This window comes from Geotrypetes seraphini, chromosome 5, assembly GCF_902459505.1.
Source record: "Geotrypetes seraphini chromosome 5, aGeoSer1.1, whole genome shotgun sequence".
NCBI classification, from domain to species: Eukaryota; Metazoa; Chordata; class Amphibia; order Gymnophiona; family Dermophiidae; genus Geotrypetes; species Geotrypetes seraphini.
The window spans coordinates 78,859,848-78,879,897 of record NC_047088.1 but is presented as its reverse complement, the minus strand read 5'-3'; the positions used below and the strand labels follow the sequence as shown (position 1 = coordinate 78,879,897).

Below are 20,050 nucleotides of genomic sequence, written 5' to 3'. Positions count from 1 at the left end.
TATTTGCATGATGTAGAAAAACAACACAAAATATTTTTCTTGTTTGTTTTTGTTCAAGGCAGAATTAACCCTTTTGTGGGCTCTAAAGTAAATTGGTTAACTTGTGAGTCCTGGTAAGTTAGCCTTTCCACTGCAGTATAATTACAGCAATCCCCTTACCCCCAATTTGATCCCTTCCTACCAGCAGGAGTCAGTGAGCACTGCTTCATACCTGCTGCTGGCTTGTCCTCTGCAGGCGGAGCTGGGCTAGAGTCACTAACCTTAGCGCTCCGGGGACAATTCAATCCGTGGCCGGCTGACTGATCCACAACACGTCCTCATGCAAATGGGGGTGATCAGAGGCATGCCCCAATCCGACGACACGGATCGCTGCAGAGCGATCCCGACGCATGCGCAGACCATCTTCTTTACCTGTAGATGGTCTGCGCATGTGCTTGCTCTCCATTTTTTACTTTTACCCGCGAGCCCGTGGTTTTAACCCGCAGGTTTAAAGCTGGTTAAAACCACGGGCTTGCACTGCAGGGAAGGAGCGGCAGAACAGGAGAGTCGGAGAGGCAGAGAGGCAGGGTTTTTTTTCAGGGCCGCAGGGCTGGGATTTCAGGGCGACAGAGAGCAGGAAAGGACGTGAGCGACTGATCCTCATCAGTCGCTTCTTCTTGATTGGTCAGCCCAGTCGGTGTTCCTGAATTTTGTTTAGTGAATCGAGGCCCTTCCTACTTTGCATGTCGTTCCCCCTCATTTGCATTCGCGGATCAGATCCGGTGCGGGAGGGAGGTTAGTGAATCGGGTCGGGACACGATCGGTGGGCTTAATGAACCTAGCCCAAAGTCCCTTATGCTACTGACTGTAGAGGAGAAGGCAGCAAGTAGGAAGCACTGTCACCAACTCCTCCTGCCTACTAGAGGGCAATGAACAGTGGCTGGATAAATGAGAGAGTTCTGTGGGTAGCAGTAGCTATGATCCACCTCTGCTCTTCTTTCTGCCAGCAGCTGACTTACCAGAGTAACATTTTGCCTTGGGAATAGTTGAATTAGCATATTGGCAGGGTCCTCCTTAAACATTTAAGTCCTACCTATGCCTTTGTACTGTGGCATAGTAAGGGGGGGGTCCACCCTGGTACCATCTTGGTGGGATGGTGGGGGCGCCGGCACTCATCCTTCTTTCTGATCCCTGCGCCTTCCCCCCCATTACCGCACGCGCGCACCCCTTCCGTTCCATCGTACCTCTATAATATTTGTGGCGCAAGCAGCATCCTCAACCTGCTGCTCGCACCAGCATCAGCTCTTCCTCTGATGTCACTTCCTGGACCCGCGCCTACGAAGTGACATCAGAGGAAGAGCAGGCGCAAGCAGCAGGTTGGGGGTGCTGATCACACCGCGAACATTAGAAACATGATGGCAGATAAAGGCCAAATGGCCCATCTAGTCTGCCCATCCACAGTAACCATTATCTCTTTCTCTCTCCGAGAGATCCCATGTGCCTATCCCAGGCCCTTTTGAATTCAGACAGTCTCTGTCTCCACCACCTCTTCCGGGAGACTGTTCCATGCATCTACCACCCTTTCTATAAAAAAGTATTTCCTTAGATTACTCCTGAGCCTATCACCTCTTAACTTCATCCTATGCTCTCTCATTGCAGAGTTTCCTTTCAAATTAAAGAGACTCGACTCATGCGCATTTATATTACGTAGGTATTTAAATGTCTCTATCATATCTCCCCTCTCCCGCCTTTCCTCCAAAGTATACAGATTGAGATCTTTAAGTCTGTCCCCATACACCTTATGATGAAGACCACATACCATTTTAGTAGCCTTCCTCTGGACTGACTCCACCCTTTTTATATCTTTTTGAAGGTGCAGCCTCCAGAATTGTACACAATATTCTAAATGAGGTCTCACCAAAGTCTTATGCAGGGGCATCAATACCTCCTTTTTCCTACTAGCCATACCTCTCCCTAAGGTACAGGAAAAGGGAAGGGGGTACGTGGCAGGAGGGCAGAGAAGAGGCAGGGGGAGGGGCAGGGGAGCCCCTGCCTTTGTATATTGTTAGAAAATGGGACAGTACTTGCTCTTTGATACGCTGTATTGCTGTATTTGTTCACCAGGTGGCACCATGTGACTTTTCAGCAGTGTTAAAACTTGAGAAAATTAAATTATTTTACCCAGATAATCACCAGATGGCACCATTGTTCTATGCCAAATACTTCCTTTAGAGGACTGAAAGTCAACATGACATGTTGTAGTGATACAATTTAGGTAAACTCAATGCATTTCTGACTAGCTTCCAAAAGAGACCTGTGTCCTTGATCAATGCAAGAAATCACCTTTTGGACTCTTTATTTTGAAGAGGACAAAGGGATTGTGAAGACTTTCATAAAAGCTTCTTTCCCAATTCTCATTTTGTAAAAATGTAAAGTTTGAGGCTTGAGTGCCTCCCTCCCCCTGTTATGTCAGAGCTGCTTATTTTTCTAAATGAAATCAGAATTTATTTCTCGTGTTCAGCTCGGGCTATATTTTCCTTACTGGCAATGCAATCTAGTTTAGGACTGCTGGAAAGTAAGACTATATAGCTTTACTTGTTAAAGGTAATTCTATAAACCAGGCACTTACATTTATTCAGATGTTACTTGCTTAAATATACAGAATAATGACATTTATGTCAGTCGCCCTATTATATAAGGGGAAGTTGCAAATGGACATTTTTCTCGCTGAACCCTTTTAATTCTCTATTTTTAAAAACCATGTTCTAGAAGGATTTCTGTGTCTGCAGTGCGTCTAAATCTCAAAGGGACATGTTAGAAGCATGGTTTGGGTGGGACTGGGTGGGGCTTATGATTTGGATGTTTTTCTGCAATAATCAAAAATTTTAGAAAATATCCAGGGAACAATTTGGGCTAGACATATTTTAACAATGAATAAGTGCCAAAAAGGTACCCAAACTGCCCAGATGACCACTGGCGGGATGTAAGCATGACCCTCCTTTCTCTTCCAGTGGCCACTAACCCTCTCCCACCCCTCAAAGATGTAAATGAAATGGTATATACCTGCCTTTATGAAAGCTTCAGATGTCCTAGGCAGTCCTATTAGAGCAGCAAGCAGGTCTCTGGAGTAGCCTAGTGGTCAGTGCAGTGGACTATACAAATGGGGACCCAGGCCCATATCCCACTCTAACCACTACACTTGTGGTGGAGTATGTGAGCCCACCAAAACCCACCCCAAACCTATTGGAGCATCATATAGGTGCCACCTGCAGTCATAAGGGCTATTAATGTGGGTTCACTATATCTTGGGTAGGTTTTGGAGGGCTCACCTCACAATATAAAGAGCTTATGGCGAGATGTGTATCTGGGACCTTTTTTGTGAAGTTCACTGCACTGCTCCCTGAGGTGCTCTGCTGGGATGTCTAAATGGCCAGTCTACTAAAAAAGCTGGCCCCTTCTACATCCTAATGGCTTGTTTGGTGCATTTTTCTTTTGGCTGTATTTCTTTTGAAAATGGTTCAAAAAGATAGACACTTATCTGAAAAATGACCATTTTGGAACCCCTCCCCCCCAAAAAAAAACAACAACATAGACATTTTGCAGTTTTTAAAATGGGCATGTTTGGTACTGAATTTTTCAGTGTCTTCTGCAAAAATGCTCAAACATGGATTTGGGTGTCATAATGAAAATACCCCTCCATATGACTTCATGAACTATCAGCCAAAAAGTGCATTTGTCATAGCACATACAATATTTGTATGCAGGAATAATTTTATAAGAGGCATTTATACTTAAAAACTTTTATAAAATTCTATGGTTGAATATTGCTGCTATAAGGTGTACAGTAGTTTCACTACTCAGCTGTTGACTATACATGTGTATAGATAGAAGAAAAAGGGGGATCATAGGGCTAAGTCAAGGAACACCTGACAGGTCATAGACCTGCTGGGCCGCCGCGGGTGCGATGGACCTCTGGTCTGACCCAGCGGAGGCAACTTCTTATGTCTTATGTTCCTATGAGGCATAGAAGGATATGGGTGACTAAAATTATGCCAGGTATACACCTGGCAGGGCCTCCGCGTGTGCGGATCGCCGGACTAGATGGACCGAAGGTCTGATCCAGAGATGGCGCTTCTTATGTTCTTATGTACTCATAAGCTGGCCTTAATAAAAATATGCAGACCACAAGATTTGAATATTGACCTAAAATTTGTATTACAAAAATATCTGTAATTTGCAAGTGAAAAAGAGTTCAGCGAATGAATGCAAGTTGTGCAGTGGCTTAAGACCTGGTCAGGAGCAAGGTAACAGGTAGAGATTTTTTTAAAGATGTTTACACCATGGTGATATAAAAGTTTCTTATATCACCTTTATGCTAATGTCACTTATATATTCATGTTTCTGCTGCTCTCCAAGCCATCCTGGAAGCCAGTTCACAGAGAAGGAAGTGACATCACAGGACAGTTCCCACATTCAGTTGGCAACATATCATTCCTCTCCAGTGTCATTGTCAGAGCAACTTTGCAGATCAGCAAAATTGCAAATCATGTTATTAAGAAAAGGTGAAGATTTTATATTGAAGCCAGTAAGTTGCAAAGACTAATTAAAACAAACAGAACAGCTCATGCTGTGATAGACAAGAGTCAGGATTAATTGCATCCCACGTACAAAAAGCCATTCCTGTTCCACTCGCCTGGATACTGTATCTTGGCCATCCGTTGCGTTCAGGACAATGGCTGCTTAAACATTCAGCAAGCTGAAGAATCTGATTGGCCGATATCAGATTATTCATCGTGCTGAATGTTCTAGCAGCTATTGTCTTCATGTTCTTTGTGTAGCAGAGAATTTAGCAAAGACAGGTAGAAAGTTTATGAAAAGCTTGGGCACTCCTTCCTGTCCACCCCCTACCCGTGTCCTAGCAACCTTCCCAGGTTTAGGCAATACATTGAAGATTTCTGAACTCTGAGCTCATGGAAACTTGAGACTTTTTTTTCCTCCAGTGCTGTTCCAAAGTCTCCGTTCTTATCACAGGCGTGGTGATGTGGGCTTATCCTTCACAGGCACCTTGCCAGGTGTGGGCTGTACTTGGCAGGGAATTAGGGAAAGCCATAGTGCTTCGTGCTTCTTCCCACCTCTACAAACTGGACAGAAACTGTGATTCACTCCCCCTCCTCCTCCTCCCCCTCCCCCTTTTCTGTAACCTCAGCCTTCACTGGCTGAGCCTGGAATTTGTTGATAGGCTTAGAGGAAGAAATTGACCTACACTTAAAAAAAACTGTTCATCTTTTAGCTAGCAATGTACAGGCACCTCAGAAGTGTAGATTAGGTTTATAATTATTTTTGGACCAGTGTAACAGTAAAGGATTCTGACCAGGCAGGTGAGGCAAGCTTTATAGGTGGTGCAGACTAGGAAGTAAACTTAATGAACAGCTGTATGTAACAGTGCAACAGAGTTTAAGGGGCTTACAATTTTCTGGTAAAGCCATGAGGCAATGAAAGTTTCTCCAGATTCTGCACTAGAGAATGCATCGGGGAAAAGATGTGTCTCCGTCCCTACCCTGTACCCAACTTAAAAAGTTTGCAACACACTGCCTTATAGTCAGTCAAGTCATTAATGTTCACTGTACATCATAAGGCTCCCAAACATGTATAAACCCAGTAAAAAATGAGTGAAAGTTATTAAAATTATATTAACATTTGCACAGTCTGTGCAATCTATATGGTGACTTTCTGAATGGTCCCAGTATAAATACGATATGAATCAAAAAGTATACCAAAATGCATTCTGTCTCTACATCATATAATCAACTAATCTCAGGGCTGCAGCTAGAACGCACCCAGAAATGCACGGACATCAACACGATGACATCACAAGCATTCGTGACATTATCACATCGACAGAAATGTGAAGACGCCAGGCATCATCAGTCCTCTGGATTCCATTCCTCAGCAGCCTCCAAGAAACAGCAATGATGCCAGGTCAATAGCCATTTCTCCACAGGACTGGTCACAGCAGACCAAGTTCTCTGTGGGTAGAAACAATGTCAAATGGGAATCACCCAGAAGATGCTGATACCACCACAGCACATCAAATTGGACCTAATTAATTTGTCAGATCTCTAGATAAGAAGTCGTTGACATTCAAGACATCTTCCCTGATCTATTTGAGGCAAAGGTCAAAGCTGATGTCTTTATCGGACCACAGATAAAGAAGATCATGGACTGCAAGGAATTTCCCAAGAAGCTAACCAGGAAGGAGAAAACGGCTTGGAACAGCTTTGTTGCAGTGCTTCAGGGCTTTCTGAGCAATCACAAGGCCCAAAACTACATGGAGTTTGTTGAGTATCTGGTTAAGAATTACAGTAAAATGGGCAGTAGGATGTCTCTCAAAGTCCATGTCCTTGATGTTCATCTTGAGACATTCAAGGAGAACATGGTAGCACACTCATAGGGGAAAACAAACCCTCCAGGGATTCAAGACAAAGTTAGACAAGTTCCTACTGAACAAGGACGTATGCTGGTAGGGATAGTCTCAGTTAGGGCACTGGTCTTTGACCAAAAGGGCCGCCGCGTGAGCAGACTGCTGGGCATGATGGACCACTGGTCTGACCCAGCAGCGGCATCTCTTATGTTCTTATGTTCAAAGAGCGTTTCAACCAGGATATACTGGACTTCAAAAGCTGCTAGCAAGGAAATTATGAGAACATAATGGGAGACTACATCTGGGGATGATTTGTGAAAGTGACAATATAATAGCAAATCTTAAAAAACAACTCACTTCTAAATCTTCTGTGGTCATCTTTGTATAACTTCAATATAATATATGTTAATTGTGATTCATATTAGAGAATGACACGGTGGCGGTTTACCCGCGGCCACCGCATTTTAGCCGCGGGTCACCCGCCGAAAACGGGGAAGAAAACTAGCAGTCGCTGCGGCGACGGGGACAAGGCCATTCACCGCCCGCGGGGCGGTGAATGGTCTTGTCTCCGCAGTGAGGTATCAAGGATCGCGCGGTCCCCGCAGCCACCGCCCGCCCGTAGCATTTAGCCAGCTCCCTCCCTCCACCTCACCTTAAATTTCGAGTTTTCCGGCTTCCTTTTTTCCGAGCCGCACGTGTTCAAAAATCCGTGCACGCGCGGCTGCGCAAGTCAATCAATCTTCTCCTCTGACGCAACCGGAAACAGGAAGTTGCAGGAGAGGAGAAGTTTGATTGACTCGCGCAGCCGCGCGTGCACGGATTTTTGAACACGTGCGGCTCGGAAAAAAGGAAGCCGGAAAACTCGAAATTTAAGGTGAGGTGGAGGGAGGGAGCTGGCTAAATGCACGGCTTTTTGAACGCGTGCGGCTAGGGAAAAAGGAAGCCGGCAAACTCGGAAGGAATATAAGGTGAGGTGGGGGCTGCTGGACCATTCTTCATTACTTTGCCATACTAATTCCATTCTATGTTAGGTGCCACGGACTCAGATTCGAGTCCTAGCGATGATGAGTTAAAGATCCCAAAAGAAGCCAACTTCTAAATCCAGTGGTTAGAGCTACACTACACTCCTTGTGACCCTGGGCAAGTCACTTAATCCCTATTGCTTCTGACACAATGGGCAGTTCCAAAGACCAAGACTGGCCAGTGTCAAAGACAGGATGCTGAGCTTGATAGACCCTTAGTCTCCACTGTTTTTAGTGATCAACAAAGTTCTATGTTTCTATAATCACCCTAATTCTGTTATCATTGGACTAGATATTCAAAATGATTTAAATGGCCAGGACAGGCTCCTGGCTGTTCAAATCATCTGTCCAGGGCTAACCAGGCATTTTCAATCTTCATGTTCAGCCCTAATGGTGTCACACAATTCAGCAAAAATACCCAATGTTGTTCCTCATAATTTAAATATTGCTCATAGAAGGAACAACATTGGGTATTTTTGCAAATGGAAGTTGGAGGGTTAATTCCCTTGAAACAGCCAATTGAGTGAAACATGAATTCATGCTGGGACACAAGATAGGTTGAATTTGTTTTGAATTTAAAAAGAAAAATGATCAATGAAGAATACTATAATGGCAAGAAAATATAATGATAAAACAGCAACTAATTTTGCCTATTTTTATATATTAAAAAAGTACTACATAAGGTGAATGTCCATATTGCTGTCTGTTGTTCTGCTGAGCACTGGCATTGAAACAGCAAAATGCATTTATTGCATACTTGTCCTCTGTCGGAAACATTATGGTGGTATATTAGTTGTGTTAATAAAAATATATAAACAAAGCCCTGCCAGCTGAACATCTCTTTCTCTAGTTCAGCAGCAGGAACTTTGATTTATAAGAATGGAATACGCTAAATATTAGAGTACTAAGGCTTATATGGATGCTGCGGGGACGGTGACGGGGCGGTGAATGGGATGGCAGTGGCGGTGACGGGGCGGTGAAAGGGATGGCAGTGACGGTGACGGGGCGGTGAATGGAATGGCGGTGATGGGGCGGTGCAGAGGATGGTGGGCCGGGGACGGGGCGGTGACGGGGACAGATTTTTTCCCCGTGTCATTCTCTAATTCATATGTTGGTTTTTATGACTCCATAAGAATGAAAAGATGAAAATTCAGCATTTTCACGTTTTAAATAGGCAAGTTGCAAAATTTGACTATCCTGATCACAAAAGCAAAGTTTTATTGCAATAACAGATATTTTCTGTACTTTTTAGGCATGAGCAATTAGAAAATTACACTTACTGCCCAGAAACAAAAATCGTGTTACATACTCCCCCTTTACAAAACCGCATAAGAGGCTTTTAGTGCCAGCTGGTACACTGAATGCTGTGTGATGCTCTGACGCTCATAGGAAATCTGTGACTGTCGGAGCAGCGCAGAGCATTCAGAGCGCCGCCCGGCACTAAAAACCCCTTGTGCGGTTTTGTAAAAGGGTGGGATAGTATTATCTTGCATAGTTGGATTGTTCAGAATCTCCTATTCAGTATCCTGATCGTAAAGCATTGACGTAGCGGTTTGTTCTGAAAAGTGCTCCCCTGTTATCTACTTTCCAAGCAGGTTTATTCTTGTCTAATGGGTCAAAAGTTAAAATCCAAATAACCCTCCATCGTCAAGATAATTCCTCCAGTTCATGAGAAAATTTATAAGAATCAGTTTATGCTGAGACTGTACATTCCAAGAGCTGAAGGAGGAATGGGCCTCATAGAAATAGATTATACTGTATATATAGAGATACTATCATAAGCTGCCAGACATACTTAATAGCATCAATAGTTCCAAATATTCAAAATGTGCTGAAGTACTAAGGTAAACATCCAGACCTAGTCCCCATCCTTAAACTTGGACAAGCATTCTGATGAATAGAAGCAATGAGTGAGAATCCACCAGGCAGAATTTGCAAAGAGAAGAACCTTTTTTCAAGACAAGAAAAGTAAACGTCAAATGCAAGAGGAAAATACTGTAGGAAATACAAAGTGTGACTTTGATCAAAACTTAACAGAGGAATGATTGTGCAGTTATCTTTTTAGCACTGTGCAAGATTTGATCATTGAGACCTTTTACAGTTTATTAAAACATGATATACAGTACCGCCAAGGAAATAGAAAACCATATACTTTAGATAGAATAGACCTACTACATGCATTCTTAAAAGGAAGAACCCCACCACCACCCAAAAAAATCCTTCCCATATATCTTAATATTATACATATCCTCCAGCATGCTAGTATGTCTTCCATTCCACCTCCAGTCTGTGAACTGAATGCTAGTTTGGAAAAGTGAGTTTTTAATGATATTTAAAAAAATGTTTTCAAAACTATTTCTGTTCAGATAACTATAGGGAGAGCATTCCAGAGGGTGGGAGCAGCCCATGCAAAAGCATTTTCTTTGTGTCGATACCCTTCTAGCACTAGTAACTGATGGCAAACTTATTCTGTGATCTTGTAAAGATCTCAACACACTAGATGGTGAGTATGGAATAACGGAATAGCAAGATTGCTTAAATAATCTGGAATATGTTCATAGTAAGCTCTATGAGCGAGTGTTAAGATTTTAAAGCACATTCTGTAATATATCTCGCATTACCTAGAATTTAAATTTGGAGTATGAGACACCAATATAAACCGTGATCCCATAGTCTAATTTAAACATAAGAACATAAGAAATGCCTGCACCGGATCAGACCTGGGGTCCATCTAGTCCGGCGATCCGCACACACGGATCAACCAGGCACACCCTAGCGAATACACTAGTCGCTCGTATCCCTCAATGTCTTCTGCAAGAAGATGTGCGTCCAATTTTCCCTTAAATCCTAGAATGGTGGCTTCCTCCACCAGCTCTTTCGGGAGAGAGTTCCAGGCATTCACCACTCGCTGTGTGAAGCAGAACTTTCTGACGTTTGTCCTGGCCGTGTCCCCTCTCAGCTTCAGGCCATGACCTCTGGTCCGAGACTGGGTTACATTTGCCAATGTGAATAACGCTGTTTCTTGCTCACCATCCTTTCCCCCTGCTGGTGAGTGAGCTTGCTCCATTATGTTGATCCCTTTTAGCAATTTAAAACAAATAATGCATTTACCAAAGTGTCTAAAGCAACTTAATTGAAGTAATGTTTAATAGATCAAAGCTGTCGTAGGGTATGATGGCATCTTTTTGATAAAGTTAAAATCTGTGGCTTTGAAAACTTTGGTTCATGCTTTGATTTTAACCTCTCTGAATTACTGTAATTCTTTGTCAGATGTTCCTTCTGACTCCCTGAAACTTCTTCAGTTACTTCAAAATGTGGCCAGTAGGTTAGCAGGGCTAGATTTAGCAAAGGGTACTGAAAAAAAAATTGGTGCGGAGTGGAGTGCTATTCTATAAATGGCACTCTGAGTAGCATGCCTTTATAAAATAGTGCTTAGAGCAGATTTCTGTGCCAAATTTTGAGCATCAGGATTTACACCAGCTAAAAACTGATATGAATCCTGGTGCATAAGTTAGAAGCAGATCGCAGGTACGACTATTCAGTAATACTGTGCACGTCTTTAGTGAATATAGTAACAGTAAAAGATGGCAGATAAAGACCTGAACAGCCATCTAATCTGCCCAACAGTCACACACATTATTAGCGCACTCTAAAATATTAAATTATTTTTCTTTGATGGCACTGTTCTTCGTTGGGGCCGTAAAAGAGAGTTATGTGGGCCCTGGCTGAATATCAGGCCAGCAAACGCATAACTATTTTTAGTTGGTAAAACCCTCCCGATCTCCCTCTCAGCCTTTGAAATAACTCTCTCTCTTACCCTCTTCCCCCTAGATTGCAATGCTCTAAGTCCCTCTCCTCTCCCCATAAACAAGCCCCTCCCCATCCCCTGCCCCAATCCTGTCCGTTGAGGCTCCATTTCAAAATAACTGCTATGACCTCTTGCAACAGCTCAAGGTACTTATGTAGAGAGGTCAGGAGGGTTTTACAAACTAAACATAGCTATGTGGGAGTTGGCGCTATTACTGCCACCCTCGTAACCCTGGGATCCTCCCCGTTACTGCCCACAGCTCCTCCCCTAACCTGTCCACTTTTTGGTTGGGCAATTTGTGAGAATATACAGTGGCATGCTCTGGTTAATTGTTGATGAATATGTCCACTTAGGCAGCAGGAAGCAATTCAAGCGGTCAGGAGAGGTTCCTGTCTACTTAAATCATTTTGAAAATTGGCTGGAGTGCATCTGTATTAGCGGTCTGCATGGGAACAAGGATTGCGGGAATCCCCCCAGGTCTACGGGATGCCCACGGGACTCCCATAGGGATCTCCCCCAGGCCCACAAGACTCCCAGGAGGATGGAACCGGAGTTCCTGAGGCCTACCTAATATTCCGTCGATCCACTTGCTGATTGCCATACATCAACCAGTTGGGGAGACAGAGTAGGAGCTTGATGGCCAATCAGAAGCACTTCCTTAAAGAGGTGCTCCTGATTGGCCATCGGGCGCCAGCTCTTTCTCTCTGATTGGTGGAGTGGCAACGCATGTTTTGATTAAGTGCCAGCACTCACTTTATCTGTGCAGTAGAAGAGTGTGGGAAAGACTGGGCAGCAACAGTGTGCTCTGGAGCCGGACTATCCTGCAGTAGGTACCATCAACTTTAGAATTTTTTGCTTCAATTTTTTTTTTTAAAAGTCATGAAGGCCTTTCCAAGAACCTTTTGGTGTGTGTCGAGGAGGAGGGCATTGTTTGCACCCCTGTGGGCTCTAATTTGGGGGGGAGGGGCTTGAGCCCAAAATGAGTGGATGGGTACCAAATGTTCTCCCCATCTGAATGCAAAATATAAATACGTGAGCTGGTGGGTATCCCCAAGCCCTACCAACTAAAGATCTCCTCCAGGCTAGCAACCAGAAATCTCCAAACTTTGCAGCTAGTGGCCGCATCCTCAAGCTGCTACTGCTTTCATGCATGAATGAAAGCCAAGGGGGTGGAGAGGCAGCAGCAGCTCTGAAATACTGTTGCAAGCTGCAGAACTTGGAAAGTTCTGGTCTCTGGACCTGAGGAGCTAGCTGGTCATTAGCTGATGAGGCTTGGGGATTCCCTCTAGCTACAGCAAGGGAGATGTTCATTTTGAGGGAAGCTAAGCTTAAAGTGGGAGGTCCAGTCCCCTCTCATGGTTATGCCACCAATTGTGTTTAGTACAAAATGAAGTACTTGCTGACTTTTGTTTTGGGTTTTCCTGGTCAGTTGTGATATTCACATTTCTATTTGTAATTTGTAATCCATTGTTCTGTATTTGGTGAAGATCTGTCTGTGTGTTCTGGCAGATGTCTGACTTTGTTTTGAACTTTCTGTAAAACTCAATTAAACTAAAATCAAAACTGTCAGAAGTAATTGCTGTTTTTTATGGGGATAAGTAACTTTTATGGGAGGACGGGCGGGAATGGAGGAGATTCCTCGTGGAGACAGGTGGAGATGGAGGGGATTCCTCGCGGTTTTGGGCAGGGATAGAGGAGATTCCTTGCGGGGATGGGTGGGGACGGAAGAAATTCTGGCAGGGACAGGTAGGATACTGGCGGGGATGGGTGAGATTTCTGTCCGCATGCAGCTCTCTAGTCTATATCACATAACGTGCAACTGTCTGGAGAGTGGTCGGAGCCCAGGCATGTCATGAGGTTTCAGAGAAAATTGTTTCTAGCTATGAGAACTGAGACATTGACTCTTGGGGCAACATTTCTTTTGGCATATCCATGTAAATACATGATAAAGTATCTGGGGGTGAAATATGTCTTTTTTACATCCGAATAGTTACGAGCTTTTCTGAATTTGAAGAAACTGGCAGCGGGGAAGGTTTAGCAAAATATGAACATAGGTTAAGGGGGCTATGCGGTTAAGTTTATTCCTTAATGAAATGTTCTACATTTGAGTATCTCTTCACTCTATTGTACCCTCCTCATAACTTGGTTGTGGTCTAAGAAAGATGTAAGCTTTTTGCTATGCTTTTTATTTTGATGAGTTGGTTGTATGCTGTTTCTATCTGTTCCAAGAGGCATAGAGGGATATGGGTGACTAGAATTACGCCAGGTGTACATCTGGCTGGGCCTCCACGTGTGTGGATCGCCGGACTTGATGGACCGAAGTCTGATCCAGTGATGGCAGTTCTTATGTTCTTAAAATTAGGCAATCAGGTGCTAAGTCTTCAACTGTTTTATGCCACTGTACTAAGTTTTCATCTTGGTTTAGCTACTATTTCAGGAGAATCAAACAAATCCTAAGACGTCTACTATCAAACACTCAACAAGAACCAAACTTCTATTTCCAGATTCCCACACGACTAACTAACAGGTTCTGCCTTCAGCCTCTTACTGGTCCCCCTAGATCTCACCATGAAGCCACCTTCTTGGCTCCTTCTTCATGCACTCTGCTCTTTTACCAACACTACTCACTGCCTGAAACCTCTCCCCCCCAATTTACTTGACTCCACAAATGTCAGTAATACTTGCCCTGGCCTCAGAATTCCCGCGGTAGTGCGCACCAGAAATCACCCCTTTAAAAAAACCTCCAAGGGGTTAACTACTCCTCTTTAAAGCCCGTTCCTCCTGCCAATCTACCCAACCTAACTTCTGACTCTCTCACCCCAGTCCCAAAACTCTACTGTAACGCCAGATCAGCTTGCAACAAGACACAAATTCTAAAGGACCTACTCAGGGACTTTGATCCTGAATTCCTGTGCATCACAGAATCATGGATCGAAAAAGATGATATATTCACACAAAATGAACTCTGTTCCTATGGTTACCATGGCCTCTTCTCTCCTAGAATAAACCAAAAAGGAGGAGGCCTGGCACTCCTCTACAAATCATTCTTCAACATTCAGCTCCTTGAAAAGGGTAGCCATACTTCACTAAAATATGTTAGCTTTAGTCAACGACGAATTCCACCCCTACCCATTAGGCATCCTGTTACTATACCCAACCCCCTGGAATAAATCCTCCGATCTCGTCTTTGAGACTATAACAAGCGCCTTCCTAAAATTTCAGAGACTACTGATCATAGGTGATATTAATCTCCACCTAGATGACAACACCAGCAAGGATGCAACTGAATTCAACAACTTCCTCACTTCTCTAGGTTTCCCCTCTCCTGCGTCCTCCCCAACCCACGAAAAGGGGCATACTCTAGATAACAGCAGCTTCCTCAACCTGACAGAGCACAAAACTTCTGCTGAGGATGCTCGTTGGGAACATGTCCCTTGATCCGATCACCTTTTAGATTCTTTCTGCTTCCCCATTTTCATGTCTCACCTTGGATCTCCACCGCGTGTCACAAATTATATTACCTTCTGCAAAAAAATTACGAGCGAACTGTTCTGGACACAATTTCTCAACCAACTTCCCTCTTGTCCTAAGCCTGTCGACCCAGAATCTAACTGGCACAACTGAGTAAACCTCTCCGAGTCCACCTATTGTGCTCTTGCCCCTTTATCTACTAAATCTATCTCCTACTCCCATAATGTCCCCTGGTATCTTCCATATCACAGAGAACTGAAGCAAAAATGTCGAGCTCTGGAGCGTAAAAGAAAAAAAATCTAAATCCCTTTTAGAAAGGCAATCCTGGAGGGACAATATCAAGTTCTATAACTCAGTTCTAAAAAAAGCAAGGAAGAACTTCTATGGTGATAAAATATCCAGATCCAACAACTAGAGTAGTACACTGTTTAACATCTGGCGCACCTTAACTTCTAAAAACGATTCCACCATTCCCCCCTCCTCCCCATCAGCAGACGACCTAGCAAAATTCTTCAACGAAAAGATCACTACCATAAGGAGCGCCTTCCCACCAGCAGTCTCTTACAACTCTCTGGCTCTCAACGACTCTAACCCTATCCCAGCAGATAGATCCTGGACTGCCTTTGAACTCATATCCGAACCCCAGATCTCTAAACTCTGTCTCAAACTGAAATCCTGCAAATGTACGTTGGATCCATTCCCTTCCTACTTATACGAGAATATTCCCACGCAGGCCATCTCATCCCTCACCAGACTTATTAACTCTGCTTTACTATCGGCCTATTCTTTGCAGAAATGGGACATATTGCCTTGTCCCCATTACTGAAAAAAGCCGATCCTCTCCATCTAACTATCATCACATAGCAAATATCCCTCTCCTGACTAAAATGCTAGAGGCCATCATATCTACCTAGCTCTCATCTTACCTAGAGAGATTCTCCATTCTCTTACCCTACCAGCATGGCTTCAGACCCAACTTCAGCACCAAATCCCTACTGGTCTCATTAATCTCAAAGATACAACAATTACATTCTCACAATAAATTTGCTGTCCTATTACAATTTGATCTCTCTGCAGCTTTTGATGTCATCCACCACGATATTCTAATTTATCAACTTTCTGAGATTGGCATTGACTCCACAGTCTTAGAGTGGTTTTCAAACTTCTTACGTTCCCACTCCTACACTGTCAACACAAATGGCACCACATCCGTTCCTTGGAAACCGACTTGCGGAGTCCCACAAGGATCACCCCTATCCCCTATTCTCTTCAACATCTATATGTCCTCTCTGAAACTCTTCCATCTGTCTCCCTTCGAAACTATCTATACATATGCTGATGACATCCTTGTCCTTCTCGAGATAGACTCGAACCTTACCAACATCTCTGAGAACATCACAGCCTTTATAACGAAACTCCAATCCTGGTCCCTCTCAGTTCAAATGAAACTGAACAAGTCCAAAATGAAACTACTCTGGCTCGGCCCAAAATTAGAACAGCTACCTACCCTCTTCTCACTACCCTCTGGAGCCACCACACTGCAGCTTGAGTTCTCTAGCAAAGACCTAGGCATCATTATTAACTCTTCTCTTTCTTTCAACGACCACCTCAACTCCCTGATAAAATCATGCTTCTTTAGCCTCCACATGTTGAAGAAAGTGAGATCCTGTTTCCGCCAACAATATTTCGCCGTCCTTGTCAATCTATCATCCTCTCCAGACTAGACTATTGCAATTTCATCTATCTAAGTCTAACTAAAAAAAGTATTCAAAGACTTCAGCTAATTCAGAACACTGCGGCCAAGCTGATCTTCGCAAAACGCAAATTCGATCATGTTTCCCCACTTCTATCCAAACTTCAATGGCTCCCAATAATTTCCAGAGTTCATTTCAAATGCGCCTGCCTAGCTTTTAAGATCCTACACTTCATCCTCCCTCCACTAATCCCTCTTTCTTGGAACTCCTCGAGCCCTGACACCACCAGGCCCACCCAAAAACTTAAACTATCCTTCCCCTCGCTAAAAGGGCAAATCTTTTTCAGAATCACAGAGCTCTGGAATAATCTTACTGCCCCACTATGGAGTCTGGGCTCCTTCCAATTATTTTGTAAGCACCTGAAAACTAGGTTCTTCACAAAATTGTAATGTTTTCTTTTTCCCTGGACTCAACATCTAACCCCTCTATGCTACTCCTGCCTTTATTTAAACTCTTGTAAACCGTGTCGTGCTCTATAATTATGGAGAGGATGCGGTATATAAACTTAAGGTTTAGTTTAGTTTAGTTTAAAATTGCAATAAACATAAATATTTTGCCACTATTTGGCAAAACATGGGAAAATACAACTGTGCGTATTTTGGCCTTCCAAACATTACAAAATATAAAATGTGACTCCCGATAGAAAAAGGTTGGACAAGCTTGTTCTTTTTTTCCTGTTTTCCTTTGAGTTGATTGTTAAATTGTAAACTGCTTTGATTTTTGTTTGAAAGGTGGTATATTAAGTGCAAAATAAACATAAAACATCTCGTGCAGGTTGGTAAACAATTGGAATAATACTTTTTGTGGGTATTGCTATTATACTCCTGCGAGCATATATATTCTACTTTTGCCTGTATGGCTATGGCTTATTTCAACTGTTAAGAATATAAGACAAATAGCTGCAAGATAGTTTGCCCTCTCACCGGCTTCTGGCTGCTTCTACTGACATCCTTGCACAGAAAGGTAGATATTGTCCTTATAGTGCTTACTGCTGAAACACTCTACACTTCTCCCTCCATATTCGAGGGGGTTAGGGGCAGAGCCAGCCCATGAATAACTTTTAGGGCTGACTCTGATCCACACCCTCCTGCCTCCTGGACATTTCCACACCTTACCTGGCGGTCTAGCGGTGAAGTGGGGCAGGAGCGATCTTCCTATGCTCCTGCCCCATGCAGAGCCGTCAACAAAAATGGCTGCCGTGAGTTCCTGTGGGCTCACGAGACTACAGCGGGAACTCACGGCAGCCATTTTTGTTGACAGCTTTGCATGGGGCAGGAGCATAGGAAGATCGCTCCTGCCCCGCTTCACCGCTAGGCCACCAGGTACAGTGTGGAGAGGCCCGGAAGGCGGGGGGTGGGCCAGGATTTAGAAACTTGCAAATAACTGAAATCGCGAGTTTTAAACCCGCAAATTTGGAGGGAGAAGTGTACAATGTTTTTCTGGTCAGTAGGGCATAGTTCCATGCTTCAACAGATACCATTTCTATCATCCTTTGGCAAGTCTGCTCTGGAGGGTAAAATCTGTACTGAAGATTCCTGCATGATAAGTCATGGCTGTATCTGACCTCTACGCTTCTCTTCTATTTTACAGGGGAAAAGCCATACAAGTGTACTTGGGAGGGCTGCACCTGGAAATTCGCTCGCTCTGATGAACTCACTCGACACTTCCGCAAGCACACAGGCATCAAGCCCTTTCGCTGCATGGACTGTGACCGTAGCTTCTCCCGCTCAGACCACCTGGCACTTCACCGCCGAAGGCATATCATGATGTGAGAGTACCCCCCTCCCCAAGATGGGAGAGAGGAGGGGAAGGAGTGGAAACAGAAGGGCTCCGTCCCTAGCTTGATTCAGCTCACCAGTGGCTGAATTCCAACTGGCACCCATGGCTGCCCACAGATTCACGAAGAAACATTTATAAAAAAAAAAAAAAATGAAACAAAAGAACTTGGAGGCTGTGAATATATTCTGTTTCTTTCTAACTCTTCTTTCTCCTTTCATCCATTGTTATTTCTTCTCTTTTCACCACTCCCAAAATACGTTACTATTTCCCTTTTATATTAATTATGTCAGTTTGGGTGGGAACCACAGAGTTTCATTTGCACGTGCAGTGGCTTTAGCCATTTAGTCTGTCTGCATTGGCCAAGTTTTGGTGGCCTTTGTAAAGAAAGCTGAGGGTGCAGCACTCACAGGCAGCCACTTGATAGGCATCTGTGGGACCTACCTTACACCACACTCCAACTTCTGGATGGCACAGCAGAGATGAAGTCGATACTTGGGATTCACCGCTCTCCTTAACCTCCGTCCAGTACATCTCCATCCGGCACTGGGGGAAGGGCCCAGAAGATTGTTGCCAAAGTGATAATGCAGTTGTTGGGGTTCTTTTTGTTTGTTTGTTTGTTTGAAATCCACAATATCTGCACTGGGTCAGAGACCTTTGGATGGATACTCTTCTGCTTGAACAGGTTCCGTTGATGTGTCGCATGGGCATGGTTATGGACATTTTGCCCAGTGGAATGTGTCAGCAGAAACGACGGGTAAATTTGGAGCAGTCAAAGAGGGTGTAATAGCTTCCCTGGAGAACCACCTCATAGGAGGGCCATATAACTTTTATTTTAATTTTTTTTTCCCCTTTAACCATGTTGAAGAGGAGATTGAGTGACCAGCCCCAGGCTCTCTTTCAAGAGTGGTTTATCATCTCCTATACAACTGTGTAAAAAAAAAAAAAAACAAAGCTATTTTAAAGGGACATTTCTGCGGAACATATTACTGTGATACATGACTGGTCATGGGAGAGCAGGAAACAGTGGTAAGGAGAAGAGGGTGGGTGTGAGGTTAATTCTGAGGATTTCATGGAGGCAGTAGAATTATGTCTAATGTAAATAAGACAGTCTGAAATGCCAAGCATTACCACTATTCCATACTCCCAGCCCTGTCTACTAATGGGAACTTGCTATCCTGTTGACAGAAATTGAAAAATGTAAATCTCTTTATATCTGTTCTATATACCACACATGCGATGGATTGGGTGACATGTAGTGCTGGTGCAGAGAACCAGAGCCTTTTTTTACTTTAATGACCAGATAGCTCGTGGGATAAATGCAGGAAGGCAGAGTCTCTGGATGGCACGCAGCTCATGTTACTAGTAAATTCACCATTGTTTCCCTGTTTTGCATGAAATAAATTGTTTTTTTTCCTGCAGTTCCTAGTGGACCAGTGTTCACCACCCAAACTGGTACTGTATTGGGTGTTCTCAGAAAGGCCAGAGCTTGAATGGGAATGGGGACCTAATCTCCCTCCCTCGCCCCCCTCTTATTGTTCTTGAGTTGGGCTCTTCAAGGCAGGTTTAAGGCATGTTGGTAAATACAAAAGGGGCAGTTATGTATGCTATTGCCCATGCCCAGTTCTCAGGACTTTATTGCCTAGTTCTCAGGACTTTAGTTTTTAGGTTTCTAAATTCATTAGGTTCCGTAATTAAAAATATTTGCAACCTATGTGGTTACCAGCAGCATTCCAGAAATGCACTCTCTCTGGCACTGGTGTAGATATCATCATGAAATGTTTATTTCTATGTTTTACTTCAAGACTAAAATAAACAT

General features: G+C 43.7%; 1 protein-coding gene across 4 annotated transcripts in view; it reads left to right on the top strand.

Moving 5' to 3' along the window:
* Positions 1-19,224, top strand: part of KLF8 (Kruppel like factor 8) — a 316,291-nt gene extending 297,067 nt beyond the window's left edge. For all 4 annotated transcript variants that reach the window (XM_033946686.1, XM_033946687.1, XM_033946689.1 and 1 more), the window contains one exon: positions 18,046-19,224. In XM_033946686.1, the coding sequence (XP_033802577.1) occupies positions 18,046-18,227 (182 nt within the window). In that variant the 3' untranslated portion in view covers positions 18,228-19,224. The remainder of the gene's footprint in view (positions 1-18,045) is intronic.
* Positions 19,225-20,050: the final 826 nt, after the last annotated feature.